This window comes from Mycteria americana, chromosome 5 (assembly GCF_035582795.1).
Source record: "Mycteria americana isolate JAX WOST 10 ecotype Jacksonville Zoo and Gardens chromosome 5, USCA_MyAme_1.0, whole genome shotgun sequence".
NCBI lineage: Eukaryota > Metazoa > Chordata > Aves > Ciconiiformes > Ciconiidae > Mycteria > Mycteria americana.
In genome coordinates this window covers 69641061-69666214 of record NC_134369.1, presented here as the reverse complement: position 1 = coordinate 69666214, position 25154 = coordinate 69641061, and the positions used below count along the sequence as shown (strand labels likewise).

General features: G+C 51.1%; 1 protein-coding gene across 1 annotated transcript in view; it reads left to right on the top strand.

The window, feature by feature from the left end:
• Positions 1-23975: 23975 nt before the first annotated feature.
• Positions 23976-25154, top strand: part of PELI2 (pellino E3 ubiquitin protein ligase family member 2) — an 80390-nt gene continuing 79211 nt past the window's right edge. The window contains exon 1 of the mRNA XM_075503867.1: positions 23976-24165. Within this exon, the coding sequence (XP_075359982.1) occupies positions 24089-24165 (77 nt within the window). The 5' untranslated portion in view covers positions 23976-24088. The remainder of the gene's footprint in view (positions 24166-25154) is intronic.

The following is a 25154-nucleotide window of genomic DNA, read 5'->3' as shown; positions in this document are numbered from 1 at the left end:
TAACTCGAATTTCCCCAAGCTTCAAGGTCTGCACTAATGCGTACAGGGGCAGAGGCAGGGTCAAGCTGCGAAAACTCGAAACCAGAGCAAAGAGGCTTTTGACAGTCAGCTGAGTCATCAGCTCCGCATGGTGAATTAGCCATAGTTCCTAATTAAAGTCATTATTTACCTTGGAAAGCAGGGAGACTGGGCTGCTCCAGCCCTAGTTGGGTGCAGGGCTTGGGTTTGCCGTGTTTCCTGAGCATGCCGAGAAAGAGGACGGGTGGAAAACGGAGGAAAGCAAAAAAAGAAATTAAGAAACAGGAGCCATTGGGAGGGTCGGTGTCTCCTCTGGTGCTGCAGGGTTTCCTTCGCACCATCCCACGTGCAGCGGCAGCCGCGGGATGGAGGGGACTGAGCGGTGGGAGCCCGGCTGACCCTAGGCTGGATTGAAATCACCCCTGTGCAGGTTAATTAAAAAAAAAAAACCAATTAAAAAAAAGGAGGATTAAAGGAATTCCTTTCTCTCTCTGGAATCTCAGAGACCGCAGGCTGTGCCTCTGCCTCCGCGCTCACGCCGGGAGTGGACGGAGCAAAGCCATCCTCTGCTTTCTGCTCCAAAACGCAACAGCACGTTCAAGCCTCGACCGAAGAGGCCATTACAAAAGCAAGTCAAAGCCCTGATTTAAACCAGCTTGTTTAAATATTTTTGCGCTCTCTGCGGTTAGATTCCAGACTTTTTACTCCCCGATTACTTTAGCCTAGAAAAAAAAGCAATATGTCGGAGAGAGAAAAGAAAGGCCTGATTCATTGATGAGGGCACGGCACTGCTGAACACAGGGTGCTACAGTTTCCCCAGGAATGCTTTCGGGTCTTAAAATGCCCTGTAGTAAATAAAAACGACCAAGGATTGCCAAGGAGCGGGGGAGATAATTTTGCCGGACCTAACGAGTTACAGGATGCTGTTTGGGTGAGCGGTGTTCGGGTGATGCTCCCTGGCCGCAATTAGCGATCGGTTGTGGTTGCGAATGAACATCCCTTTCGAATTATTTTTGAAGGGACTTTGGGTTTCCTGGGCACCCCCTTCGCTGCACGCCCACAGCAGGGGTCGGGAGGACCCTTCCCATCTTGTTTCTCCCTCTGAAGCGGCGGCTGTGCAGGCGGGGGGGGTCTGGGACTGCGCTGGCTCCGTGGCCAGCTCCAGCTTCACCCACAAATTATTTATGGTCATTACCGGCTTCCCACTGCGGCCAGCTCCTGAGGTCTTCGGGGCATCTAGTGCCGCGGAGATGCTCAGCGAGCAGAGACCTCCCAGGCTGCTCGCCTTGCTGTCCAGCCCCTTATTTTCTTGTTTGTTCTGCAGCCAGGGGTGTACTTGCAGGAATCCCTTCAAAAGCCACAAACTTTGACGTCCAGGGAAGAAACTGGGGAGATCTCCCCCACACCCTACATCTGACGGGCACTTGTGTCCTTCTCCTCTTTCACTGGTGACACCAGGCCTGGCTGAAAGCCCATCACGGCCACGAGCATCTCTCCAGGGCCACGGACCAGGCACAGGAATCAATGGGTTTTTTTGCAGAAGACGATTTTTAGGAGGAAGGAGGCAGCTGACGATGGCGTGCGCTCCTTCCAAACAAAGATAAACAAGGGTGCCCCAAATAACTCTGTTCTTGCTGGCAAGGGGTATTTTTAACTAGCAACGTGACACAAAAATAACATAGACGGCTGGAAAAAAAGGAACGGCTGCTTTGCTGGGAGAGGGATTTGCTGCCTTTCATAGGGAAAGCAAGAAGCATCTTTTCATAGGGAAAGCAAAAGCCCTCTCCCAGCTCTCCAACAGCCAGGCCGTTCCCAGGAGGTGTTACCCATGGTGTTTGTGTGAACGTGGTGGATGTTTTTAAATGGCTGCTATAAAGTAATCAAGGTTGCAAGGTCAGGCTTGGGTAAAAGCAGCTCCCAGGACCCTGCTTTTACAGCTTGGCCAAGCCCTAAACCATGAAAGAAGCGCTCAATTTGATGAGTCCATTTGTCCAGAGACACCTTGGACATCTGGACGCTCTGGCTAACGCTGTCAGAAGGCATAAAACAGAGCTCCGAGCCAGCGCCTTGCCAAGAAATGACCTTTTTGCAACACGCCTGCCTGCAGCCTGCCTGCAGCCTGCCTTCCCCGTCGTGCAGCAGAGCCGAGGCTCCCCTGGACCACGCCGGGAGCTGGGCTGAGCCTGCCCGTGGCAGAGAGACGGCTCCGGCACATCCTTTCGGCTGACTGGGGTTTTCTAGCTGTGATAAGAGGCTTGGTGGCTTTGGGGCGATTTATGTACATGCCTGTCAGCCGGCTTTTCCCTTAGTAAAGAGCAGGAAACAAGCTGGGGTAAGGATGGGATGTGCAACGCGGGGGGGAAGTTTCGGAAAGAGGCTTAGACCCCTAGGCTATGCGAGGCATGCGGAGGCTGCCAGAGTTGTTATATATTCAGGCGGAAAAGCAGGCGTATCCCCGTGTAGGTACACGCACACGCACGCATATGGGAAATTAAATGTCTCTCGTGCTTGTCAGAGCTTCATTTCTGGAGAGCAGTCAGGAAAAAGAGCAGTTACGGAGGAAAATCACGGCCCATGCTCATATAGCAGCCCCGTGCCGGGGGAAAATCAGGGCTCCGGTCTCGCCGGCCCCTCTCCATGTTGCCGTGATGTGAGTCAGCTGCTTCCCTCCGCCTTCCCCTCCAGGATGAGTAATTCAGCCGTGATAACCTTTAACGAGTCCCGGGGACTGTCACAGCTTCATATTTAAATGCAGCCTTGTGTTTTATTAGCAGAGCCCAGAATGGAGACAAAGTGCCGGTGTAGGAAATGTGGAGGTGTCTGCTGAGGGTTCGAAGCAGACCCCCCCAAGAAATGCGTTCAGTTCCTATAGCAGCATCTGCATTTGGTGGAGAGGGAGCCCTGTAACTCAGCCTTGCTGAAATTGCAGCAACTTCCAGTAAATCTTATTTGTGTTTTAACGCTTAAAAGCTCTAGCAGCTCCGAGAGCCCTTGCCGCAGCATTGCAGCACCTGGAGCGAGCCCGTGCCGAGCTGATCCTTGCGGTGCCGGGGCCGTGCCTGGAAGGGGGGGTCCGGCTGCAGCCTGTCCCCGGAGCAACCCGGCGGCGGCAGCAATTCGTGCACCAAAATGTACATTTCTGACTTAAAACTGGTCCCTTGGTTTGCTTAGGCTGTGGGGTCTTTGCAGTCTTTCTGGCTCCTTTTATTTGGAGGGGTGACTCCTGGGCTGTGAGCGGGACTTTTTGTGTTTCTGGGGTGCAAATAATGACTCCAAGCACGATGGGCTGAGTCTGGTGGGTGCTGAGATTTCCCTGAGCGGGTCCTGCACCGCGGGCAAGGGTAGCGAAACTCATACCAAGCCCTCTCCCTTTTTGGCTCGCACATGAAGTATCTATACCACATAACTGATGTGCCATAATTGCACTCAGGTTGGTGAATCAGAGAGGCAAGCAATTTATGTCAAGAAGATCCCACACCCCCCCCTTGCAAATTACGATGTACTATATTGTCATTATAGGATTATGATTACGTCTAATAAGTAGGAATTTTGGGTGCTGGCAGCCCTTTAAACTTTCCTGCGGTGATTTCTTTGCCTGTCTGGAGGCAAAGGCAGGCGGCAAAGTCATGCGGACAGAGAGGGCTGTGTGGCCGCCCAAAAGGAGACGGCTTTTGGCGGTCAGGATGAAAGGAGCTGTTGTGTGTGCACGTCTGCTGCCCAGCATGGGAAGGGCTTGGTGGTCAGCAGGGCTCGTCATGTGTCAGCTCCGAGCACAGTTGCTGCCCTTTGCTTTTGGGACTGAGGAGTTTGTTTGATCCCCTGGGGTAACGCTCAGCCCTGTCTTGGCCATCATATAGACCAGGGATGCTTCGGGCTTTGAAGTCACGGGGTTTTGCAGCAGTGTGCGATCATTCAAGGCAGCGCAAGGCCTTCGTTGCGGTCCTCCCTCTGCACAAAGGGCCTCGAAAGATGCTGCTGGTGATGCGGATGGTGAAAAAGCAGATGCAAAGAGGGCAGGATAAGACGATACCCACAGGCGAGCCATTCTAAAACCACCCCTGCTCCTAGGTGCCTCGCGCGTGCTGGCCGTGTTGTGCCTCTCATGTTATAGATCCTATGCCGCAAGGGACGGTCCCCAAAGATGGTGGGCACACGAGCCGCGTCGCTTGGCCAGCGGCCGGGTGACTCCTCGGCACCTCTTGCTGTCCACGAGCTGTCCTGGTTAGGGAGAATAACGCAGGTGTTAGCTGACACATTAAAATATAAAAAGTCTTTTGGGTACTTGGGCAACAGGTTGCCCAGAGCTTCTTACCTCCGTTCCTCCGCTACCTGCACAGCAGCCCTGCATGGGTTATTTAAATGGAAAATTCATCTTTCGTGGGTAGTGAGCGGTTTCAAACTATGAAACCTCAAAACCCCAACGTCAAATTGAAAAAAAAAAAAAAAAAGGGAGTGCTTTCTGTAATCTGCTGATTTTTTCAGTGTCAGTCTCAAGATTTTGGGGGGCTTGGTCTATACTTGAACAACTGCGGTTGGTAAGACTGGATTTGAAGGACTATTATCGGTATATTAAATCTCTGGTATTCAGTTACGTGTCATTTGTATGAAAATTGAAGCCACCTTCTCCCTCAGATCTCCTGCTAATAGCGTTGTTTTAATTTGAGCTTGTTAATGGGCTGTGTAATTTAAGGACAAACCCCTGTGTTTGAAGCATTCCCAATTACTTGAAGTCACTCATCAGTGCTAAGGACTGTCCTGCCTTTGCAGAAGGAGGCAGCTGGAAAAAACGGGGGTCTCCAGAGCCAAAGTACGGGTGGATGTCTCCATCTGAGAGAAGGGGTTATGTAGGTGGACATTTGAGCGCCCAAGAAATCAGGGGTCTGTGCGTGCTTGTGAAGAAGCAGCATGTCTTTGGGAAAGTCTGTCTGCTTGCTGGAACAGCCCTCAAAACCCACGGTGTTGGGGTAAGGAGCTGGGACAAGGGATGAGGTTAGTCACGCTGCCGTGGTTTAGCCCCAGTCGGCAACCAAGCACCACGCAGCCGCTCGCTCTCCCTCCCCGCCCCGTGGGATGGGGGAGAGAATCGGGGGGGGGGGGGAAGAAGTAAACCCCGTGGGCTGAGATAAAGACAGTTTCATAGGACAGCAGAGGAAGAGAAAAAAAAAATAATGATAAAAGAATGTACAAAACAAGTGATGCACAATGCAATTGCTCACCGCCCGCTGACCGATGCCCAGCCCGTCCCCGAGCAGCGATCGCTGCTCCCTGGCCAACTCCCCCAGTTTCTATACTGGGCATGACGCCGTATGGTATGGAACAGCCCTTTGGGCAGTGTGGGTCAGCTGTCCTGGCTGTGCCCCCTCCCAGCTTCTTGTGCGCCCGGCAGAGCAGGGGAAGCTGGAAAGTCCTTGACCAGTGTAAGCACTGCTCAGCCACACCTAAACCATCAGTGTGTTATCTACATTATTCTCATACTAAATCCAAAACACAGCATTGTACCAGCTACTAGGAAGAAAATTAACTCTACCAGCTGACATCAGGACACGTGCCCAGTTTGGCAGCTGATACTCCAGCTAGGATTTCTTCTCCAGAGATGTTGTCTCCTGGGCTTTTCCTCCCACTGCCTCCCTGATGGTCTGCTAGGCTCCTTGAGCAGCAGGAGGAGGAGGAGGAGGAGAAGGAGGAGGGCTGTCACACTGTGCTTGCTCTTCTGGGGATTTTACAGCACCCGTGCCTGCTCCCTGAGCTTCCTACCACGTCCTTCTCCTCTGCAGAAGGATCTCACTCTCCATGTTGCTGTCTGGTCTCATTTTTCCCTGTGGCTCCTACCTCACTCTTGGAAGAGAGGTCCTACATCTCCTACAGCTTTAATTCATCCACCTCTCACCGTGCAAGACGCAAGAGCAACGTTAAGCACATGCACACATCTCTGCTAATTTACGGTCCAGCTTGGGAACTCTGTGGCTTCTGGATGTTGCTGAGTGGTTTTGCAAGCAAAATAAATATCATCCCTCCAGGATTCAGGCTGATAGCTTTATTTTAGGTATTTTTCCCAAGGGGGAAATATAGAATCTACCCTTTAATTCTTTGCTGATACCTGTTCCTTCTGAAAAATGTCGCTCAACTGAGTCACGGGGAGAAGAAATACATCGAGTTGCAGAGTCAGTTCCCACCGCTTGGGATTTATGTCACGGACAACGTCATTCCATCAGGACGTAGCTGCTGCGGGCACCTCGCCAGCGAGATAGGAAGTTGCATTGATCCTGTTGTGTGCATGCGGAACAGGTATCTTCACGATAAATCCAGTGCCAGTGCCTCACTGGCGGATTTCGTTTCTGTGGTAGGAGGAATCTCATTAGCACGAACTTCACAGGAATCCAGCGCTGCCAGCCAGAAGACAAATGCAGCAGTGCTGTCGTCATTTATCAAATGGAGAATGACCTTTGCTATCCATTAGGATGTAATGAAAAGCTTTGGGCTTTAACTTTGTTAAAATGCACATGGCTGTCTTTTTAGATCTCGGAGCCGGCGCATTGCTGAGATTAATCAAATGGTGCATTTTGCTAGTGCTTAAACAGTATTGTTATACAATTCAATCTCTGCATGATTTCAAGACAGCAGGCAGAAGAATTACACTGAGCCCGGCTGCAAAATCACCCCGCTGTGGTCAATGGCTGAGGAGGCAGAAGGGGTTTGGAGCCAAGTGCCAACCTAATGTTTTTAAATCACATCACTTGGATTCAAGTTACTTTTGGTCAGAATTAAATATGCGTGTCTATAAAACTGTGTGTGTATGCTTGGGAGAGCTCTGCTGAAGGAAACGGGTGCATCTCACTCCGGTCTGCTATAAATCTCCCCATGGGAAGAGGGTGTAGGGAGGGTTTTTTCCTGTATTTCACTTTGAAAAATGCTGATGTCCCAAGGAAAGGTGGCCATGCTGAAAAGAGGGAAAAGGAAGCATTGCTCTGCTGGCATTGGCCATCAGAGAGGGGGCCCGCAGAGGGAAGCGAGGCAGGGGATGGGTGTCTGTGCCTCTGTGCCCTCCCGGGGGCGGCTGGGGAAGGGGCTGGCATGCCAGTGCAGAGCACGTCTGGAAAATCCTCTTTCCACCAGTTATTTAAGCAAGGAGCCTCAGGAAATGGCTCCCTCCTCTTTGCTCACACCTTGTCTGCAACAGTCATCTACCAACACAAATTCGGCTGTTCCCTAGGAGAAAGAATTGGCCGGATGACTGCGTCCAAAGCGTTGCAGTCAACGGCTCAATGTCCAAATGGAGATCTTTTGGTGATGTCCCTCAAGGGACTGTACTGGGACGGGTGCTGTTCAATATCTGTGTTAATGACATAGACAGCGGGATTGAGTGCACCCTCAGCAAGTTTGTGGATGACACCAAGCTGAGTGCTGTAGCTGATATACTTGAGGGAAGGGACGCCATTCAGAGGGACCTTGACAGGCTTGAGGAGTTGGCCCACGCGAATCTCATGAAGTTCAACAAGGCAAGTGCAAGGTCCTGCACCTGGATTGAGGCAATCCCCAGTATCGGTACAGACTGGGGAGTGAAGGGATTGAGAGCAGCCCTGCGGAGAAGGACTTGGAGATGCTGGTGGACAAAAAATTGGACATGAGCCGACAATGTGCGCTCGCAGCCCAGAAAGCCAGCTGTCTCCTGGGCTGCATAAAACGAAGCGTGGCCAGCAGGTCGAGGGAGGTGGTTCTGCCACTCTACTCCGCTCTCATGAGATCCCACCTGGAATACTGCGCCCAGCTCTGGCGTCCTCAGTATGAGAAATACATGGACTTGTTAGAGCAGGTCCAGAGGAGGGCCACGAAAATGGTCAGAGGGCTGAAACACCTCTCTTATGTGGACAAGCTGAGAGAGTTGGGGTTGTTCAGCCTGGAGAAGAGAAGGCTCCAGGAAGACCTTATTGAGGACTTTCTATACGTAAAGGGGGCTTATAAGAAAGATGGAGAGAAACTTTCTACCAAGGCCTGTAGTGATAGGACTAGGGGTAATGGTTTTAAACTAAAAGATGTTAGATTTAGATTAGATATAAGGAAGAAAGTTTTTACAGCAAGGGTGGTGAGATACTGGAACAGGTTGCCTAGGGAAGTTGTGGATGCCCCATCTTTGGAAGTGTTGAAGGTCAGGTTGCTCAAAGCAAGTGAAAGATGTCCCTGTCCATGGCGGAGGGGTGGAACTAGATGATCCTTAAAAGTCCCTCCCAACCCAAACCATTCTATGATTTGAAAACCTCACAAATCCTCCTGACCTCCTTGGCCCCATCGCATGTAGCCTGCACCCAACGGCTCCTCGTGTGTGTCTGGCAGCACTTCCCCTCCCTTTCTCCCCACAAGCTCTCCCCTGCTTTTTCTGGTCACAGTGAAGCCCACCTCCACCCAGGTGGTCATGTGGGCTGGTAATTTGGGACCATCTGTGGCCTGGACAGCTCTTGGTGTTCTCACACCAAAGATGAATCTATTTTTCTGCATAAGCCCTCCAGTATTTCTATTTTCCTGGCAATTCATAAGGTGAGGGCACTTCCGCCGAGCAATGCAGGCGAGGCAGTAAGAAGGTGGCTGAAACATTCTCGTCTTCACCCAGGAGCTGCACCCAACTCTGCACCCCTGGGTTTTCAACCATTGCTGCTCCCCGGGAAGTTGGTTCCTGCCGTACAGCCAAGTCCCATTCCCAGCTGACTTGAGCAAAGGCAGAACAGGCTTGGAACAAACAAAGCAGACCCAAAAAGTCCATGCAGCTGTGTGAATTAGGTCTGGTGAAATCAGTTTGAGGTCTCACTTTACAGGCTTCTTCACGTGGTGGAACTGAAAAACTACCATTGGGTCTCTGGTTAGAAAAACTACCGTGTTTATAGGTTGTAAGCCAACCTGTATTTTTTTCAGCGTAGGTCTGTGCAGATGCTTTATGTAAGCCTAAAAAGATCTTTTTTTTTTTCTGCTTAATGTATCTGCTTATTTACAAACATAAATTAAATCTAGTTTAGAGCATATGATGTAACAGGGTCTTATACTGAAATAACGGCAAGCTTTTTGTTCCGCCTGGTGTAGCTCAGCTTGCAGGTAAGACCATAATACTTTTGCGTATAGAGAAGCCCAGAAGCAAACTTATATATACTTGTAGCTTCAATGCAAAAAGCAAGAAAAAGCAATGACCATCAGCCCTGAAGCCTTGTAAATCAACCGAGCACCATCGGCTGGTCTGACAATAGCTGGACAAAGAGCAGCCAATACCTCAATGGAAATCAATCCGTTAATGGACGGGTTTCCTTGTCTGTTCCTAGAGTTAACGCAAGTCTCTGCAAGAGAAAGGATCTAAAACGATTAGCTAGAAATAAATCCTTCTTTGAGAAGGGTCTTTGGGAAGTGTCTCTTTATCTAAAGTTATGTGAACTTCCAGTCTGCCGGTGACATCGATGCAAATCGCCGCTAAAGGTGGACTCAATCCTGGATTTTTGTTGTATCAGGTATCGTGGATATCAGTATATAGGATGTGGCTTTTATTTCTGGGTGCTTGTAATAACAAGGTTTGGCTCACTTGATTACAAACCCATATGTAAAAGTAATTGCAAGCGTGGACTGTGAATACCTGGAGGAGCTGCGTGGCACTGGATTCGGCATCTCGCTCAGGCCTGGCTCTCCCCTGGGAATGCCTCCGCTCTGAGAAACTGAGCTAGGAGGCTTGAACAAGGAACAAGTGACTAAATATTGACTCAGAAAAAACAAAGCTCCCATTTAGATGTAAATGGAAAAGGTGGGGGGGGGATGGAGAAGGAGGAAGGAAACAGAAATACATAAAATAAGAGTCTACAAGCAGAATTATCTCGTTGCAGAATCCGTTTTCCAGACTTCCCTTGGTGAGTTATCGGCAACACTACACATATTTGTGCAGCCAAATAGCTGCGAGGCACAAGTACATTCTCCAGTAGCAAATAATTCCCTTTCCTGATAACATCTTCAGCAGGGCTTGGCTGCGACGTGCAAGCGCAACGGCAAAGATTTTGCTCTGAAGGTGGGGGGGACCCAGCATGCTATTTGTCAGGCAGCTCCAGTTCAAAGCAAAAGCGATATATGCACCCAGGAGGGGAGGCTTTCAAAGGCACCGAGGTTTTCCCATGGGAGACGGGCACATCGGTGGCTGGGGGACCTTCAAGCGCCTGCCTTCACCCTTTCTACATCGTCTGCATTCAAACAGCGAAGATGATAACCAAGAGGTGATGGGAGCCTTTAGGTTCTTGGCAGGATGGTGCCTGGGTACCAGCTCCAGACACAACAAAGGTTTGGGTGTGGAGAGGGCTGCGGAAGAGACACAGGGCAGGAAAATATATTTTTGTCATCTTGCTTCCCGGCTGCGTTGTGGATCTGGGCTGCTCACAGGGTCCTCTAACAAGATCAGCTTTCGGATCTGAGATGTGTCAGGCGTTGGTGCTGCCAGAGCCAGGTCTGGACGCTGGCCTTTCCCAGGACCTGCCGAGTCCAGCCTCACCCCGCTCACCTCAGCCAGGTCTGTCCACCCTCTCCATTGCTGCCTTCGATTATTTGCAAGCGAACTGTAGCCTTATTGACCATTAAATGAATGCGCTCCACGGCAGGTACGAGCACGGACATCAGCGCCGGGCTGCTGCTGAGTTAGAGCAATGGGAAGATCTGACGGGGAAACCCTGTGCAATTAACGGAGTATTTTCTTCTTTGCCAATAACCCAAGATGCGCCTCGGTGTGAAGTGTCAACACTTCAGCATTCGCAAAACGGGGTCTGTCAGACCTCTCTGCACGAAGGCTAATTGCTTATAGGTGGTGAGGCTGCGCAGCCCAACAGACAGACCCGGACGATTCTGGCGCTGGCCCAGCTCCTCTGTGACCGTCCTGTCTTTGAAAAACAGGTTGTCCATCAGTGCCACCCATCTGCCTTACTTTGGTCAGGCAGTTGTCACCCCTGGGTCTGAGAGCGCGTGGCTCCAGGAAAGGCTACAGCAAGCTGGAGTAGACCAGATCTGGAAAGGTGGAGTTCACCCATCTCCCTGGCCAGCAGAACGAGTGCTCGGGACGTGCCAAATTAGGTGAAAACACTGGAATATCCATTGGTTCAGGTTTTTATTTCTCTTCTGGTAGTGTCACTAACAGTAACTGACCAAGACAAAGTGGAGCACTTGGAGAGAAGGGTAACTGCGCTTTCAAGGTCAATGGTTTTTCTGATCTCCAGCAGGATAATAAAACTTAAAGGAGCAAAAGTCAAATGTCTGCTACAAAAAAATCTCTGCGAAATCATGCCACTAGCAGGAGTTCCTCGGCCGCTGCCCACATCGGTCCCAGTGTTCGCATCAAGGCGTCAAACCTTGCAGGGACGTGTTTGCCCCCGTTGGCTTGGCTGCAGACGCGAGGGGTTACGTGTCCTACCCTCACCAAGCAGAGACACTTCTTTTTTGCTCTTTTTTCCACTTGCTGGCAAAACGGAAGCGAGTGCCAGAGCCCGTCATCTGGGTGCACGGGATTCAGCCGCTGCTTCGCGCTGGAGGCACTGACACCAAAAAAATCGGTGCAAGAGCTCAGCCAAGGGACCCTGCTCCCAGCAAGCACCGTTTATTCCCATCTTGAATTTTCCTGCAGATGAAGAGCACGATATCCTTGGAGACACAACCCAGAGCTGTGCTTGCAAATTGCAATGCTGGGCCCCGCACGCTTGCTGGGAAGCGGTGCACCGGCGGTGAACGCTCGCAGCACTTGTGCTTCACGGGGGCACATCCGCAGGGGCTTCGCTGCTTGCAAGGGTCTCTTGCTCCACGGCGGGGGAAAATGTGATTTTCCTGTGGGTTTTTTTTTTTTTTTTTTAGTGGAAGGCTTTACAGGCTGGGATTTGGAAGCTTTCCCAGGTTTTGCAAATAAAACTGTGAGTCTGTCTGTGGCGCGTTGGAAGAGGAATCTCAGGAACGTGGGAGCGTTCTCCCCGGAGCCGCTCTGGAGTTTCTCGTCTTGCTGCCTTGAAATACTCCTAAGGCGGTGGTTGTTCTGCACATCTCCATGTGCTAGAAACAAGAAAAAGTGGGACCTAACAGCAATTTTGTTTGAAATAGGCAAAAAAAAAAAAAAAAAAAAATTTGCAGGATTAGGCCCTGCAGTTGCAGAGCAAAAAAAAGGAAATATCGAGCTCGTATTCTACACGGAGAGTGTAGGACAGAATTAATACCAGCAGCGATCCCTGCTTCAGTCATTGCAGATTGTAAAAGACCTCAGCGCGTGCTCGTATCCTGTTTGTAATGTCACCGTGCAATGGAGGCTGTCTACTGGGGCAGCTAACCAGCTTCCTAACCCTAACGGGACTTGAGCAAGCCAAGAGATATTCTAAGAACTGAGATAAAAGGCTATAGCTGTCTCCCAGGCTGTATATATTAAAACAAGAGATGTTCCTTTCTTGTCGTTCCCCATCTACATGAAGGATAAGGTGACTAATCATAAAGTTTAACAGAACAAAAGCTTACGGGCATTGTATTCCTTATTTTGTGAGTTAGGAGTTGCGGCCAGTTCAGGAATGTGATGAACCCTGAAAAGAAGAAGTTTTATCTTCTTACCTAAGGACTGGAGCCGTGCAGTACCACCAGCGGGATAATCTATTTCCTCCAGACTGCTGCCTTAAAAATGTCAAGAAGTTAAAGGGATTTGAGTAAAAATAGAAAACGACATCCTGGATGACGAGGGAAGGCTTTGCATCTGGCGGGGAGCTGAGAAAGGCAGGAAGGCACCAGGCAAAGCCCAGCACCGGTGGGGAGCCCGGTCACACGGGGACCTCCGGGCTGGGACGGGAGGAGGGCGAAGAAACCCTGTGGAAAGTCAAAAATCCACCCTGGCCCTTTTTCTGGGTGGACACAGGGTTATTTCTGCTTGTTCTTGTTACTCTGCCATGAACATGAGGTCAAAATGAGATGGGGACCAGGGCTCGGGCTGGCTCTCGGGGCTGGTGGGGTGGAGGTGGAGGGAGAAGCACCTTCTGCTCCCCACGGCAGCACCGGCGGGCACGGCAAACCCCTTGATTTATTGCACATGGGCCGTCTCGGCAAACAGGAGATCTTGAAATTTCCATTTGAGTAGCAGGGGATGGGCAACGCTGGCAACCCTGGCATGGAGATGCGGGGCCATGGCGAGCTGAGCGGTGGCATTTTTCCAGGGCTCGGTGCTGAAATATCGTCTCGGTATAATTGAGTGAAGAAGACTCAGTCTGTCCTCTAACAGCAAATTAAACACAACTTTGTGGGCTTGGTGATTTGCTGCCAAGTGCCAATAGAGCTCCATATTAATAGCTTATGACAGGATTATTCTCTCTGCTTTTGGCAGGAAGGAGCTCTCCGGCCTTAATCCTGCTTGTGGCTAAGGGAAGAAACCCAGCACGTCCCCCGTATTTACCAACAGTGTAACTCTTTGCTACCAAATATCACTTAAATCCCAAATTTTCAGAGATGAACAGAATAGAACGACTCTGCATCGATCCAAAAATGCCACCGGGCGATGGGGAGAGGCAAGGACCCTTCATACGCGTCCCAGCTGCCGAGCTCAGGCTTCCCCATGAACACGGATTCCCCTGCGTGACCGTGGGCACCCATCCTCCCCCCCAAAATATAATATAAGCTGTCAGGTTGTTAAATAGAGGGTTCTTTAAAAATTGGTTTATACCTGTAGCGAGCTCAGCATTTAAATGCCTGAAAGGGGGGGAAAAAAAAAAAAAAAAGAATAGGGCTGGAAATAGAAAAGCAAAAGGGATTTGAAGCGGTAGGTTTAGGAGGGCAAAGTACTGAGCATACAACCAGGTCAAAACCTCTTTGGGGGGCATCTGGATGAAGGCTCCCAGAGCATTAATCCTTTTTAAAAATCACAGACTCCAGCCAGGGACCTCAGTGGTCACAGAGAATATATTTAAATGAAAATCTCCAAATTACACATGTAAAGTAGTTTCCTGGGAAGCCCAGCATCCCACCCTTCCCTGCACTTGCAGTGATGAGGAGCCGGCCAGGGAGGCTTCAAGGGCTTGATTTTGGGAAAAGCTGAGTTGCCAGTGCTAGCAACCGAGCTTCACTGAAGTCGTGAACTGGCAGCATCGCTGGAAAGAAAAGCAGGGTTTTTCTCCAAGCAGGAATTTTCAAAATTTGTCCCTAATTGTCAAAGTTTTGACTGGGTATGTCAGAATTTGCTGGTTTCTGTGTGGGCAGCAGGGCTGGGCTGGCACTGGAGGCTTTTGGACCGGCCAGCGCTGGGGCTGGGGGGGGGAACAACAAAGCTATGTGGGTGCAAACCACCAAAACCTCCAGGAAAAATGAGGACAGCCTTGAATTTTTAGAAGGAGGTCGGCACAGCCATCGCTTTGTGCTTCCCACGGACCTGCGCACAATATCACTTCTCACTGTTACGCACTTGCAAAGAGGAGGAGGGGGGGGAAAAAAAGGTCAAACTTTGTCTCCTTCGTCCTGAGCATGCCAGCCATGCCCTGTGGGCACAGAGGAGGTGACCGGGTGGCTGGGGTGGAGGTGACACCCTGCAGCACCGAGCTCCTGTCGCTGCATCCATCAGTGCTGCGCAGAGCCGACGCCAATTTTGGGAGGCAGAAGTGTTTATCTCGACTTCATGCTGGAAACTGCGTGGAGTAACTAGGAGTTAAAGCATGAATAAATAACTACAGGGGGGAAAAAACAGAAGCCCAAAGCCCCCAAGATGCTTGAGTTTGCTTTGAAGATCTCATGTGGCATGAAACAGAGATGTCTGCACTTTTTCTGTGTTCCCCTATTTTACCAAAAAAAGAGAGGGGCATTTACCCCCCACACAAACATTTCTGAGAAGATCCGGGCGATCGCACACTAAAATATTTAAATGTAGGACCACGCTCAGTCAATGACCTTTGCATAATTAGAAACTCTTTCTCTTTCTGATGATGGAAATGGCCCGTGGCTTCTGCCTTTGTTTTGCTTGCTGTAGTCTCCATATGCTGCATTTGCATCCCGAAATTATCGATCGGCCGCGTGTCTCAAACGTAAAGATTTATAGGCAGTGATGGCAGGGTTGGGGGTCCCAGGTGGTGGGCTTGCAGGTCACCGAGGTTTTGGCTGCTGCAGATGGGACAAGCAGAGGGTTTAGCTGTGTAGGGCCTCGCTAATGAGTTGCAAGTTGGGCCAGTTCTTGAAGGAGGAGGCTTCCTATGGCTCTGTTCCCATCTGTTCCCAAAAAATCAGGCTAACAAAACGCAAAATAACTCCCCGCTCACACACAGGGCTGTCACAGCCTGTTCTTCCTCATAAAGATGTCAGCGTGTTCCTACCGTCGGCTTCATCACGTGCCTGGAAATCAGTGGGTTTAACAGCCCGCAGAGAAGAAAATGGTACGTGTCTCTTTTTCTCAGGGCGGGTTTGGGATGTTTGTCGTATAATCAGCTTGGCAGGGGGCTGTAAATGCGGCCGCAGGGCCACCTCGCTTTGCTTTCACCCTTTGGAGAACCAGAGTCCTAAGACCCTATTCTTCACCTATTAAGTCAATGAGATTTTGCCACAAGCTCCACGGATCCTTAGTGTCCAGATGTGGATTTATAAGGTTGCTTTTGCTTTCCTGGATGCTTCAATTTGACTAAAACATCTGAAATGGGGAGTCCTTCATTCCAAAAGGCAGACGGCGATTTTTATTAGCAAGTGGTTTCCTGTTCTTTCTATTCCTTCAATAATGTATTTTCTGTTGCTGTAGCTGGATGTATGCTATATATATGATTGCTAACACTTAGCAATGAATTCATGTTGATTTTCTTTCAGCTCAAAGGCTTTTTTCATTCATCTTCTGTCTCTTAATGGCAACAGCAGGTATATGTGTGCTCTTTTTGTAAAAAAAAGAGTCTCGCAATCTTTTCATAGCTTCTTCTAGTGTTTCCATACAAAATCTTCCCTAATTTAACATAACTAGTAAATCTCAGCAACACATAATGGTGCCTTTTCCCTCTCCGTAAGGCGAGGAGCTCTCAACCTCTTCCGAGATAACTCAGCTCCTTTGTTAAGGAAAGGCATTATCTGATGAGGTACGAGGCATCTTCATCTCCTAACAATTCCAGCGAAAGCCAGCAGCAATCAAGGGGCTACCAGAACTGCATTTCTCAGCCATTACCTTATTGCTGTGAAATACAGTTTCGGCCATCCATCTGCTAAAGAGCCCATAATAACGACAACTCGACCAGCGTCTCGGCCGATCCTGACAATAGCGAGCCTTTCAGTTTACAAAGCTAACGACTTACTAATTACCCGTACCGAGCAGGCGTAGGAGAAGCGACCATCTCTATCCATCTATATAGCGAAAGCTCCCACGACCGGGAGGAAGGCAGCGCTCGGGGTTTCGGGAGCCGCAGTTGCACGTTGATTTAACAGGACGTCGCAGGACGTTGTCCCTTTTGCTGCATCTTCCTGACATCTGCGCCCGGCTGGTGGTCGGGTTTTTTGGTGAAGTGTTTGGTTTTTTCTTTTTTTTTTTTTTTTTTTTTTTTTTCCTCATGCTCAGATTTCAAGGTTTCGGGGGCAGCGACAGCCTTTTTTCTGAGTTTATCCATCGCCTGGCTCCTGGAAGCCTGCCAGGAGCACCTGGCAGTGCACTTAGTAAATTATAGTAATGAAAAAAATGTCAAATGCTAGGAGGTAGTTATAAGGCTTTCCTGATGTATATACTTTGAAGGCCAAATGCTGCTTTTAACATATTCAGATATGACCCGGCCTTCTTTACTCTAACAAGATACAGAGGAGCAAACTGATTAATTGTTAGGTCTTACCGCCGGTGAAGTCTGAACTCCCAAGTAGTTATTAACCGCAGAGCCTACAGTCCTTAGCAAAACAGTGGTTTTCTTCTCTTCTAAAATCATATGCATGTATCAGTGCTGCAAAGATGGAATAGGCAGTGCTGAGGAGTTTGGGAAGATGAGGTGATGGGCCCTCGCCGGCTCAGTGCTTTTGGCCACGGAGCTGAATCCTGCTTGGGACCAGCACGGGCTGGATCGCGCTGGAAATGTGGAGGATGCTGCTGAAACCCGCTGATTATCTGCTGGCTGAATGGGAGCCAGGGGACCGTCTCTCGTTTCTAATACGCAATAATTTCTAAAATGCATTTCATTCTCTGTAGCGGAAATATGTGAAAATGATGTTTAATTTTAAGTGGGTTTGGGGGTGTTCACGCTTTGCTGGTGGGTGAAATACTTCGGCGCCTGCAAATTGGGAAAGTTTCGGGTCTGAGGTTCACGGTGCTGACATAGCGGAGCTCCCGTCATCCCGGCGCTCCTCGAGCATCCCTCGAAAAACGGATTCCTTGATTGGTAAAAAATGGGCGTGTGATACCAGCAGCTCGCTGAGGCTTTCAGCACACGCAGGGATCAGCGCAATTCGCCGACAAGCCCTCGCAAGAGGAGCCCTTCGTACACAGGCTGGTGTAGGGTAAACCAGAGCCGGGCTGAGACCGCGCACCTGAGCTTTGCCAGAGCTTCAGCACTTGAAAAGCAGAGCTCCTCTCCTGCCTTATATCCTGCAATGATTTGGGTGTTTTTGTTAACGTTCGATGGGGGAAGACTGTTTGATTTATGGGATGGTTGAATATCTCTTTGTGGATGGGGACCCAGCCAGCTGCTCTTGAAGCTGCTCTCCTGGGGGGTGGTGAGCATCGTTGCCAGGGATGGTTCCCATAGTAGGATAATGTGGTCCAAGCCTGGGGAACCAGTCTCACCAGCGCTGTCTGCTGGGACGAAAGTCAGAGTAGCAGAATTCACCCTAAATTAGGTATAAGTAAATTCTAGGGAAACTGTCGCCATCCTCTACCTCCCACTACTGTGTTCATGTTAACTTTCAAACGGAGACAAAATTTAAAAGGGAAAAGGAGCAACATCTTGGAAAGAGAAAGTCCATTCCCAGACGAGCAATTGGGGCGGGGGAGAGCATCCTGCCCAGAGGGACGCGGCGATTTTAGAGGGGACTCGGCTCTGGGCTGCAGGTCCGGGGCAGGGGTTGGAGCTGCGGACGGACCTGGATCTTCCCGGGGAGAGGGCAGGAAAGGCGATGCTGAGATTTGGGTTGCCAGTGCTTCTGATTTTGGCAGACACATACAGAATGTGTTTATTCCCCCTTAGCTATCACAAGTCCTTCAATAAAGAAGCTGTGAAGGGAGCGCGCAGTGCTGGCGCTCCGGGGAAGATGGGTGAGCTATGGGGCACGGGGCAGAGCACTGGCTCTGCCCCATAGGAAAAGGGATATGGACCATCCACCCAGAATAACCCATGTCACTGGAAAAGACATACAGAAGCTTCTTGGCACATTTTATTTGCCTTTTAGACTTAGGTTGATCACTGAGCTGATCTTTCGAGAGGACCTATAGCGACTGTAAAACCTCAGGATGTCTTTCTTGAATGATAATAGCTCAATTAGAGCCAGTCATTAGACAGATATGGCTAAGGTCATCTTCTCTTATGTGCTTTACTTGGACATTTTCTTGCTGGGTCCTTCTATAACTCTTTGCAGTCAGCTTAAAATTTTTGGCTTCTCAGCAAACTTTCCCATTATAAGTCAGCTGCCTGGCCAGGGCCCCACGGTACCACAAAATCCCGGCAATAGCCTCTCCCCACTGTGAAAATGAGAACCTATTTCTAGCCTTTGGCTTCTCTTGTAGTCAGCCGTTAATCCATGAACCCCTTTCTTTATCTCATGCTACTTTTATTGCTTTGACAGCTCTTACGCTGGCAAGGCTTTCATGAAACCCGGGTACACGATACACGTTCAACCACCTTCATGATATTCGTCGAGTGCTTCGAAGCATGTGAATGCGTTACAAACTTTGACTTCTTTCTGCAAAAGCCCCCTGTTGCCTTTTCCCCGGTGTATCAGATCTGCCAAATACATCCCTATGTATCCATATTTACCTATATATACTTGATTTATTTTCTCATTTGCCTAGTGCGGGTCAGAACGACTGGACCACAGCTCTTAAACTTGCCTCTTCAGAAACCAGCGTCAAGTTTGCTATTTCTCATCCGCTGCAGACAAATCCGGTTAATTATTCATATAATTATATTTGAATCTCTTGACAAGTCTCAGGCCAGTGACATCTCCCACCGGCAATTTGCTCCTCTCTCACTTTACCTGTTTATTCCAAAATCTCTGTCGGTGACACTTGTATTTAAGGAGCTCATCAGGCCCATTCCAGATAAAGAGGGTTTTGCTGTGGGAGTCTCCAGCCCCTGCCCCACTGCAGACACGTGGGGGGCTCATTTACCCGACCCACCAGGGTTTTATTTCACCCAAGACTTCTTTCACACTTCCACCGCTTGCCGGCCCCAGCGAGTCCCTGGTAGACTTTCTGTCTCTGCTAGGTTTTTACATGCATTTTTATGCCTCTGGCAAACTGTTCTGCAAAATCTTTTTCACTTGCCTTATTGTGGTTTTCTATTTGCCAGTGTTTATGCTATATTCTGTTGTCCTCATTTGGACGTAGCTTTTTGATGGCTATCTGTTTTGTTCCTAGCAGCCTTCTTCGCTCTGCTACTTATCTGCTTTTCAAAATCCTTTAGGGTCTTTATTAAGGAGTGTTACGTGTTAAGCTGGAGTCTGTAACATATCTTTAAGCTGCTACCATGATACTTAAATGTATTTTATCCTTTTAGCTCTTCCATTTAGTTTTTAATGTAATTCCCCTTTCTAAATTTTCAGTGTTACTGTGAATCAGGACCATGACATGGCATGGTGGAAAATTAAGACAACGGCAGGTCCAAAGCACATAGACAGCTTCCCAAATGTTGTAAAAAAAAAAAAAAAGCAAATCTATTTTACCCCAATCAATGTTGGGCACTGAACCCCTGAAACACAGGACTGAAAGGGTCCCCAAAACATGCTAAGCTCAGTATTGCATCATTATGAGCAATCGCATCATATTTTTCCTGTGGTATATTTACCAAACCTAATTTTAAAACGTCTACAACTCTTTCTTCTGCTGCTTCCACTTGGTGGCTGCTCAAGAGCCTCAGTCACCTGCGAGCTGGGGACTTTCCAGCCTGAGAGGTTTGCACCCACCCAGGAGATACCTGGTTGATCCTAACCTTGGCGCTGAGACAGTTTTTCTCCTTTCCTGGGGTTTATTCCCCTGGAGCACCAAAGCCAGGCTGCTGCGACCCCAAAAATCAACTTCCCCAGCCCCAACCATCTGCACCAATGGCTGAACGTAAACCTGACCCTGCTCCTGGAAACCCTTCTATCAACAGCAATAATATAGGGCTGGGAATAGAAACCTTTATCCCTATTTATGCGCCGATCCCGTGTACCGGGAGCTTCACATGCAGTGTAAGCCGCAGGTACGATGCGAGGGCTATTTACATCTTTCAATACTTTCTCTGTAGTTCAAGCCCGGTCCCTAAGCCCTGATTCATAAAAGCGCTGAAGTACTGAGAGTCCAGCACATCTGTAAGTACTTTGCTGAATTAGAGCCTTATTAATCTTCCTGCATTTAAAATAACTTTTTATTGCATTTTAAAAATAAACGGGCATGTACGATTGCTTCATGTTTGGGATTTTTTCAAACATTGATTTTTAAGGCTTTTCTGGCTTGGCTGGATATCCCTCCATCCAGCCAAGCAGCTGCTCACGCTAAACCTGGGAGCAAACTCCTTCTCACAGAGCCGATGCTGCCGGGAAGGAGCTCCGACAACTTATCTGCGATTCCCAGTTCCAGGGGGAAAACGACCAAAGCTCCCTTCACCGCCCTGGAAAGCCATGCTGAGCCATCCCGAATCCGAGACCGCAAAGCATTTTGAGTTGAAAAATAACGGAATGCAGCTGTGGGTACGTTTCTCAATTATTTCAATGGATTTGGGGAAAAATGCCAGCCAAGCGTTGCTTGCACCAGTTGCAAAAGGAAGTTTTGGAGCTGGAGGAAAGAGCGGTGCTGGGGTTTGGGGCTGCGATCTGTGCGGGATGGGGAGCCGTGCAAGGCACAGCAAAGCTGCTCCCTGCTCCTGGCTCTTGGTCAAAAATTAAAAATTTAAAAAATTAAAAGCAGGTTGCCAGTGCTGGGAGCAATAGGTCCTTGGAAATTGCAACGAGAAAACCTACAATTTGGGAAGAAAGCCCCAGCAGCCCTTGAAAGACCTCGTGGGGCTGGGGCTGAGCCTCCCTCTTCTCTTGCCAGCCTAAAATACCCCGCGGGGAGATGCAGAATGAAGAGACTGCACGTGTACAGATGAAGCACATCTCCAAGGCAAAAAAATAATGCATGAACCCAAGTGGCAGGGGTTATCTCGCCGTCTCCCACCAAAGGCACAGAGCGGGGCGGGGGGGGGGGTGCCTCCTCAACCCGGTGCAGCTCCTCCGCCTCCTGCGAACGCACCAAATGCAAATATCCCCCCCATCAATCCCACTGGGCTCTTTTTTTCCAGGCCTGCACAATTATTTTTCAGCAATACAAACCGGTGCATTTTCTGTAGTTAATAATTGCTGCATTTCCGTATTTAAATACAGCAAACGCGCCGGTTTGCACGCTGAGAAAAAAAAAAATGCGCAGGCTTGGCAAAAGGGTGCGGAGCCTTGCAGTTAGGAGCCCCCCCATAGAATCATAGAATCATGTAGGTTGGAAAAGACCCGTAGGATCATCCAGTCACGCAAGGCTCTCCGCAATTTTTGCCCGTTCTCCAAAAAGCCTAGCGTTAGAAAATGAGAAAGCGGGGGAAAAGGGGCAAAATCAGACCTCGAAGGTCCTTCCTCCTCCCTCCGCCCCCGCGCAGGGCTGGGCGAGCAGCAGAAGGTGCTGTAAATGCAGCCGCGTTACCGGGAGGTTTGACTCGCGGGGAGCCCGGCCGAGCCGAGCTGTGTGGGAGCGTTTTTTGGAGGAGTATTGGAGTTTGTTTATGCCGTGCGAAAGCCAAGCTGCCGCGAAGGTCTTGCTTTCGGGGGAAGAAATGGGAGATGTTGAAGAGGATGCAGCCAGGAGGTTTGTTTTTCACGCTGTTTTCGGGGCCGTATTTGTTTTCTTTGACAGTGACTTACAGCCCGGCTTTCTTTTCTATTTTGTTAGGGCAATAAAGAAGATAAATCTGTAATAATTCAGCTCTCTGTCTTTAATAAAATCTTGTCTTCTTCACACAGCCCCTGGGAAGATCTCCACTTTGCAGCCCTGCTAGATTGGCTGGGTTTTTCCATTTCACCTCTTCACCAGAAACGACAGAAAAATAACATTACCGGGAAAATTAATAGCTAAATACAATTTCAGGCAGAGGGAAACTTTCGGCAGGAGGAGCAGGACTCGATCCTGAGTCTGACCGTGCCAGCCTGGGGAATGTTTTTTGGTGAAGGCCAGGAGCAGCGTGGCGGCCGCTGCAATTACTTTTGTCTTCGCTAACGGGCTCCCAGGTTGGAGACCTCAAATAGCAGCTAATGAGAATTTCCATCCTCGACGCGGATCGATGTCGAGCTAATCTTTGTTGATTTTGTGCTTGCGTCGTGTACCGAGGAGAAAGGAAGTTAAGCTCCGAGCGGAGGGAGTGCTGGGGGAGATGCCGAGGCAGCGGCAGGCTGGGGAGGAAAGTCCTTGGAAGTTGCTGTTGAAAGTTTGGGGTTTGGGGTTTTTTCGCACCCCGATGCCTTTTTAGCCTGGTTTTGCATTGCACGAGGCTTTGATGTCTGGGCACATGCCCCCGGACGCTTGTCTGCTCACCGATTTTTTGACGTAATGACTTATCTCACCCAAATTTGTCAGAAATGGAGTGAAAATGCGCTTGAGCGCTGGGGGGGGGCTTTCAGGGAGGGGCCGTGGGCTTGGGAATACCGCGGTCACCTGCTTTCATTCCAGACTTTTTTCCTTTTTTTTTTGGAAAGTAAGTTTTTTGAAGGACTAAAGCAGCCCTGGCCCACTTTGGAGCAGACCTGCAATGCCGGGGATGGCGGTCGCTCCTGGAGAGATGAGTCGGAGCATTGAAAAGCGCCGACTTTGTAAAGCTCTTCCCGAAGAACCAAGGCGGGGGGGGGGGGGGGCATTTTTGCAGCCTCCGAAGAAGACAAGGGAGAGAAGAGGCTGGAAGGTGGGCTCTGCAGCTCCATCCTCATCTAGGGATGAGAGACGGGAGAGCGGTCATTCCTCGGCCACAAGCGCAGAGGCTGATAGTGGCCTCGTCGCGTGACCGCCGTGCTAGAGACTGCGGGGAAGGTGTCGGAGGTGGGTGGTGGTCTGGAACCCCATCCCTCCGGGGCAGGAGGTGACCGAGGAGCTCCGCGGAGAGAATCCAGAGCACCTCAGCGATCTAGAGCCACAGGGAGGTGACCTAGAGTGTGTGTCCCCTCCCCCGGTGGGAGGTGGCCTGGAGCACCTGAAGATGATCTAGAACCCTGAGGTGATCTAGAACCCCCAGCCCAGACAGGAAGTGGCCCAGACCCCCAAGTGGTCTAGAACCAGGCCTCCAGGCAGCTGCGGGTCTTAAGGCCCCCCCAGGATCTAGACACCCCGCAGGGGCAGGAGGTGATCTAGAACCCCACACAGTGATCCAGTCTCCCAGGTGATCTGGAACCCAGGATCCCCCCCGGTCAAGGTGACCTAGAACCCCCCCCCCGCGGGCAGGCAGCGGTCGGGACCCCTCGGTGATCCAGAGCCCCGCCCCCTGCCCCCCCCCGCTGCGCCCGTCGGAGCGCGGCCCCTTTAAGAGCGGCCCCGTCCCCTTTACTCTATGTTTACATAACACAGCGAGGCCGTACCACTGGCGGGCGGTGGGGGGCGGGGGGAGGGTGCGAAGAAGGGGGCGGAGCGCAGCGGCGCGGAGCCCCGCCCCCCGCGGGCGCGCCCCCTGCGCAGGCGATGAGTTGGAGCGGGGGGGCGGGGCCACGCGTGGCCGGGCAGGGGGGAGGGCGCCGCTTTGCTCCTCCCGCCCCCCTGCCGCGGCGAGTTGGTACGTCCCCCTCGGCGCTCCTCCCCCCGCCCCCCCGGTGTAGTGGCCGTTGTCGCGCGGCCGCCGGCTCAGTGCGGGACGCAGCGCGGAGCCCGCTCGGGACTCGCCCCCGCGGCGGGTGGGACTGTAGCGGCGGGAGACTTCGCGGCGGCCCCATGTTTTCCCCCAGCCAGGAGGAGCACTGCGCGCCTAACAAGGAGCCCGTCAAGTACGGGGAGCTGGTGGTGCTGGGGTGAGCGCTGTGGAGGGGCGCCGGGGGGGGGGGGGGAGCGCGGCGGCGGGGGCCCGTCCTGGGGCGGGGGGAGCGGCGGGGCCACCCCCTCCCCTCAGCGCCGGCCGCGTCTCCCCGTGAGGTAACGCTCGGAGGCGGGAGACCCCCGGCGGGGGCGAAGGGAGCGGGGGTGGGAGGGGGGGGCCGCTTCCCGCCTTTCCCCCGCCCGAGCGCGCGGGGCGGCCGTTGGGGTCCCACCCGCGCCTCGCCCCGCTGCGTGGGGGCGGCCGCCCGTCCCCGCCGCCAGTAACTTTCCCCGCGGGGAGAGCGCGGCTCGGGCGGGAGGGCGGGCCGGCGGCGGGCTGTCGGGCACCGTGACCGCGGGGCCTGCGGGGCCGGCGCGGCGGGGTGGAGAGAAACTTCGTGCGGGGTGGGGGGGGTGGGGGGGCGCGGAGTTGGCGGGCGAGGCCGCGGGGAGACCCCCGGCCCCGTTCTCCCGCCGGTGCCGCTCGCAGGTGCTACCGAGGCGCGCTCCTTCGCCGCAGCCGCTTGCTGAGCTCTCCCTGGCGGCTTCTCCCCTCGCTCCGAGAGACGGCGTCCTCCGTGCAGACTGCAGGGGAGACGGCTTTGGAATGAGGAGGAGAGGCGGGGGAAGGAGGATGAAGCACTTAGATTCGTGGTGGAAATGTTTGTTTTCTCAGCTTGATACGGATCTTCAAGTAATCCGGTCGGTATTACGTTCTTGCCCTGCTGTTAAAGCTCGAAGCCTTTCTGCTGAACACCGTAGAAGCAGACGAGGGAGAAGCATCTAAGCCGCGCTTGCTGAGAGCCCTTGTGAACCTTATCGGAGATGCTTGATTTTCATAGTTGAATATGTAGAAACATATGGTTAATGGAATAATTTTTAGTAATAAATACAATAGAAAGGTTTCAAGCCAGCTGTGAAGCAGAACAGTTACAGCCTTGCTGCGTTATTCAGCCTCCCGCAGAATCTGTTACGTATTTGCTGC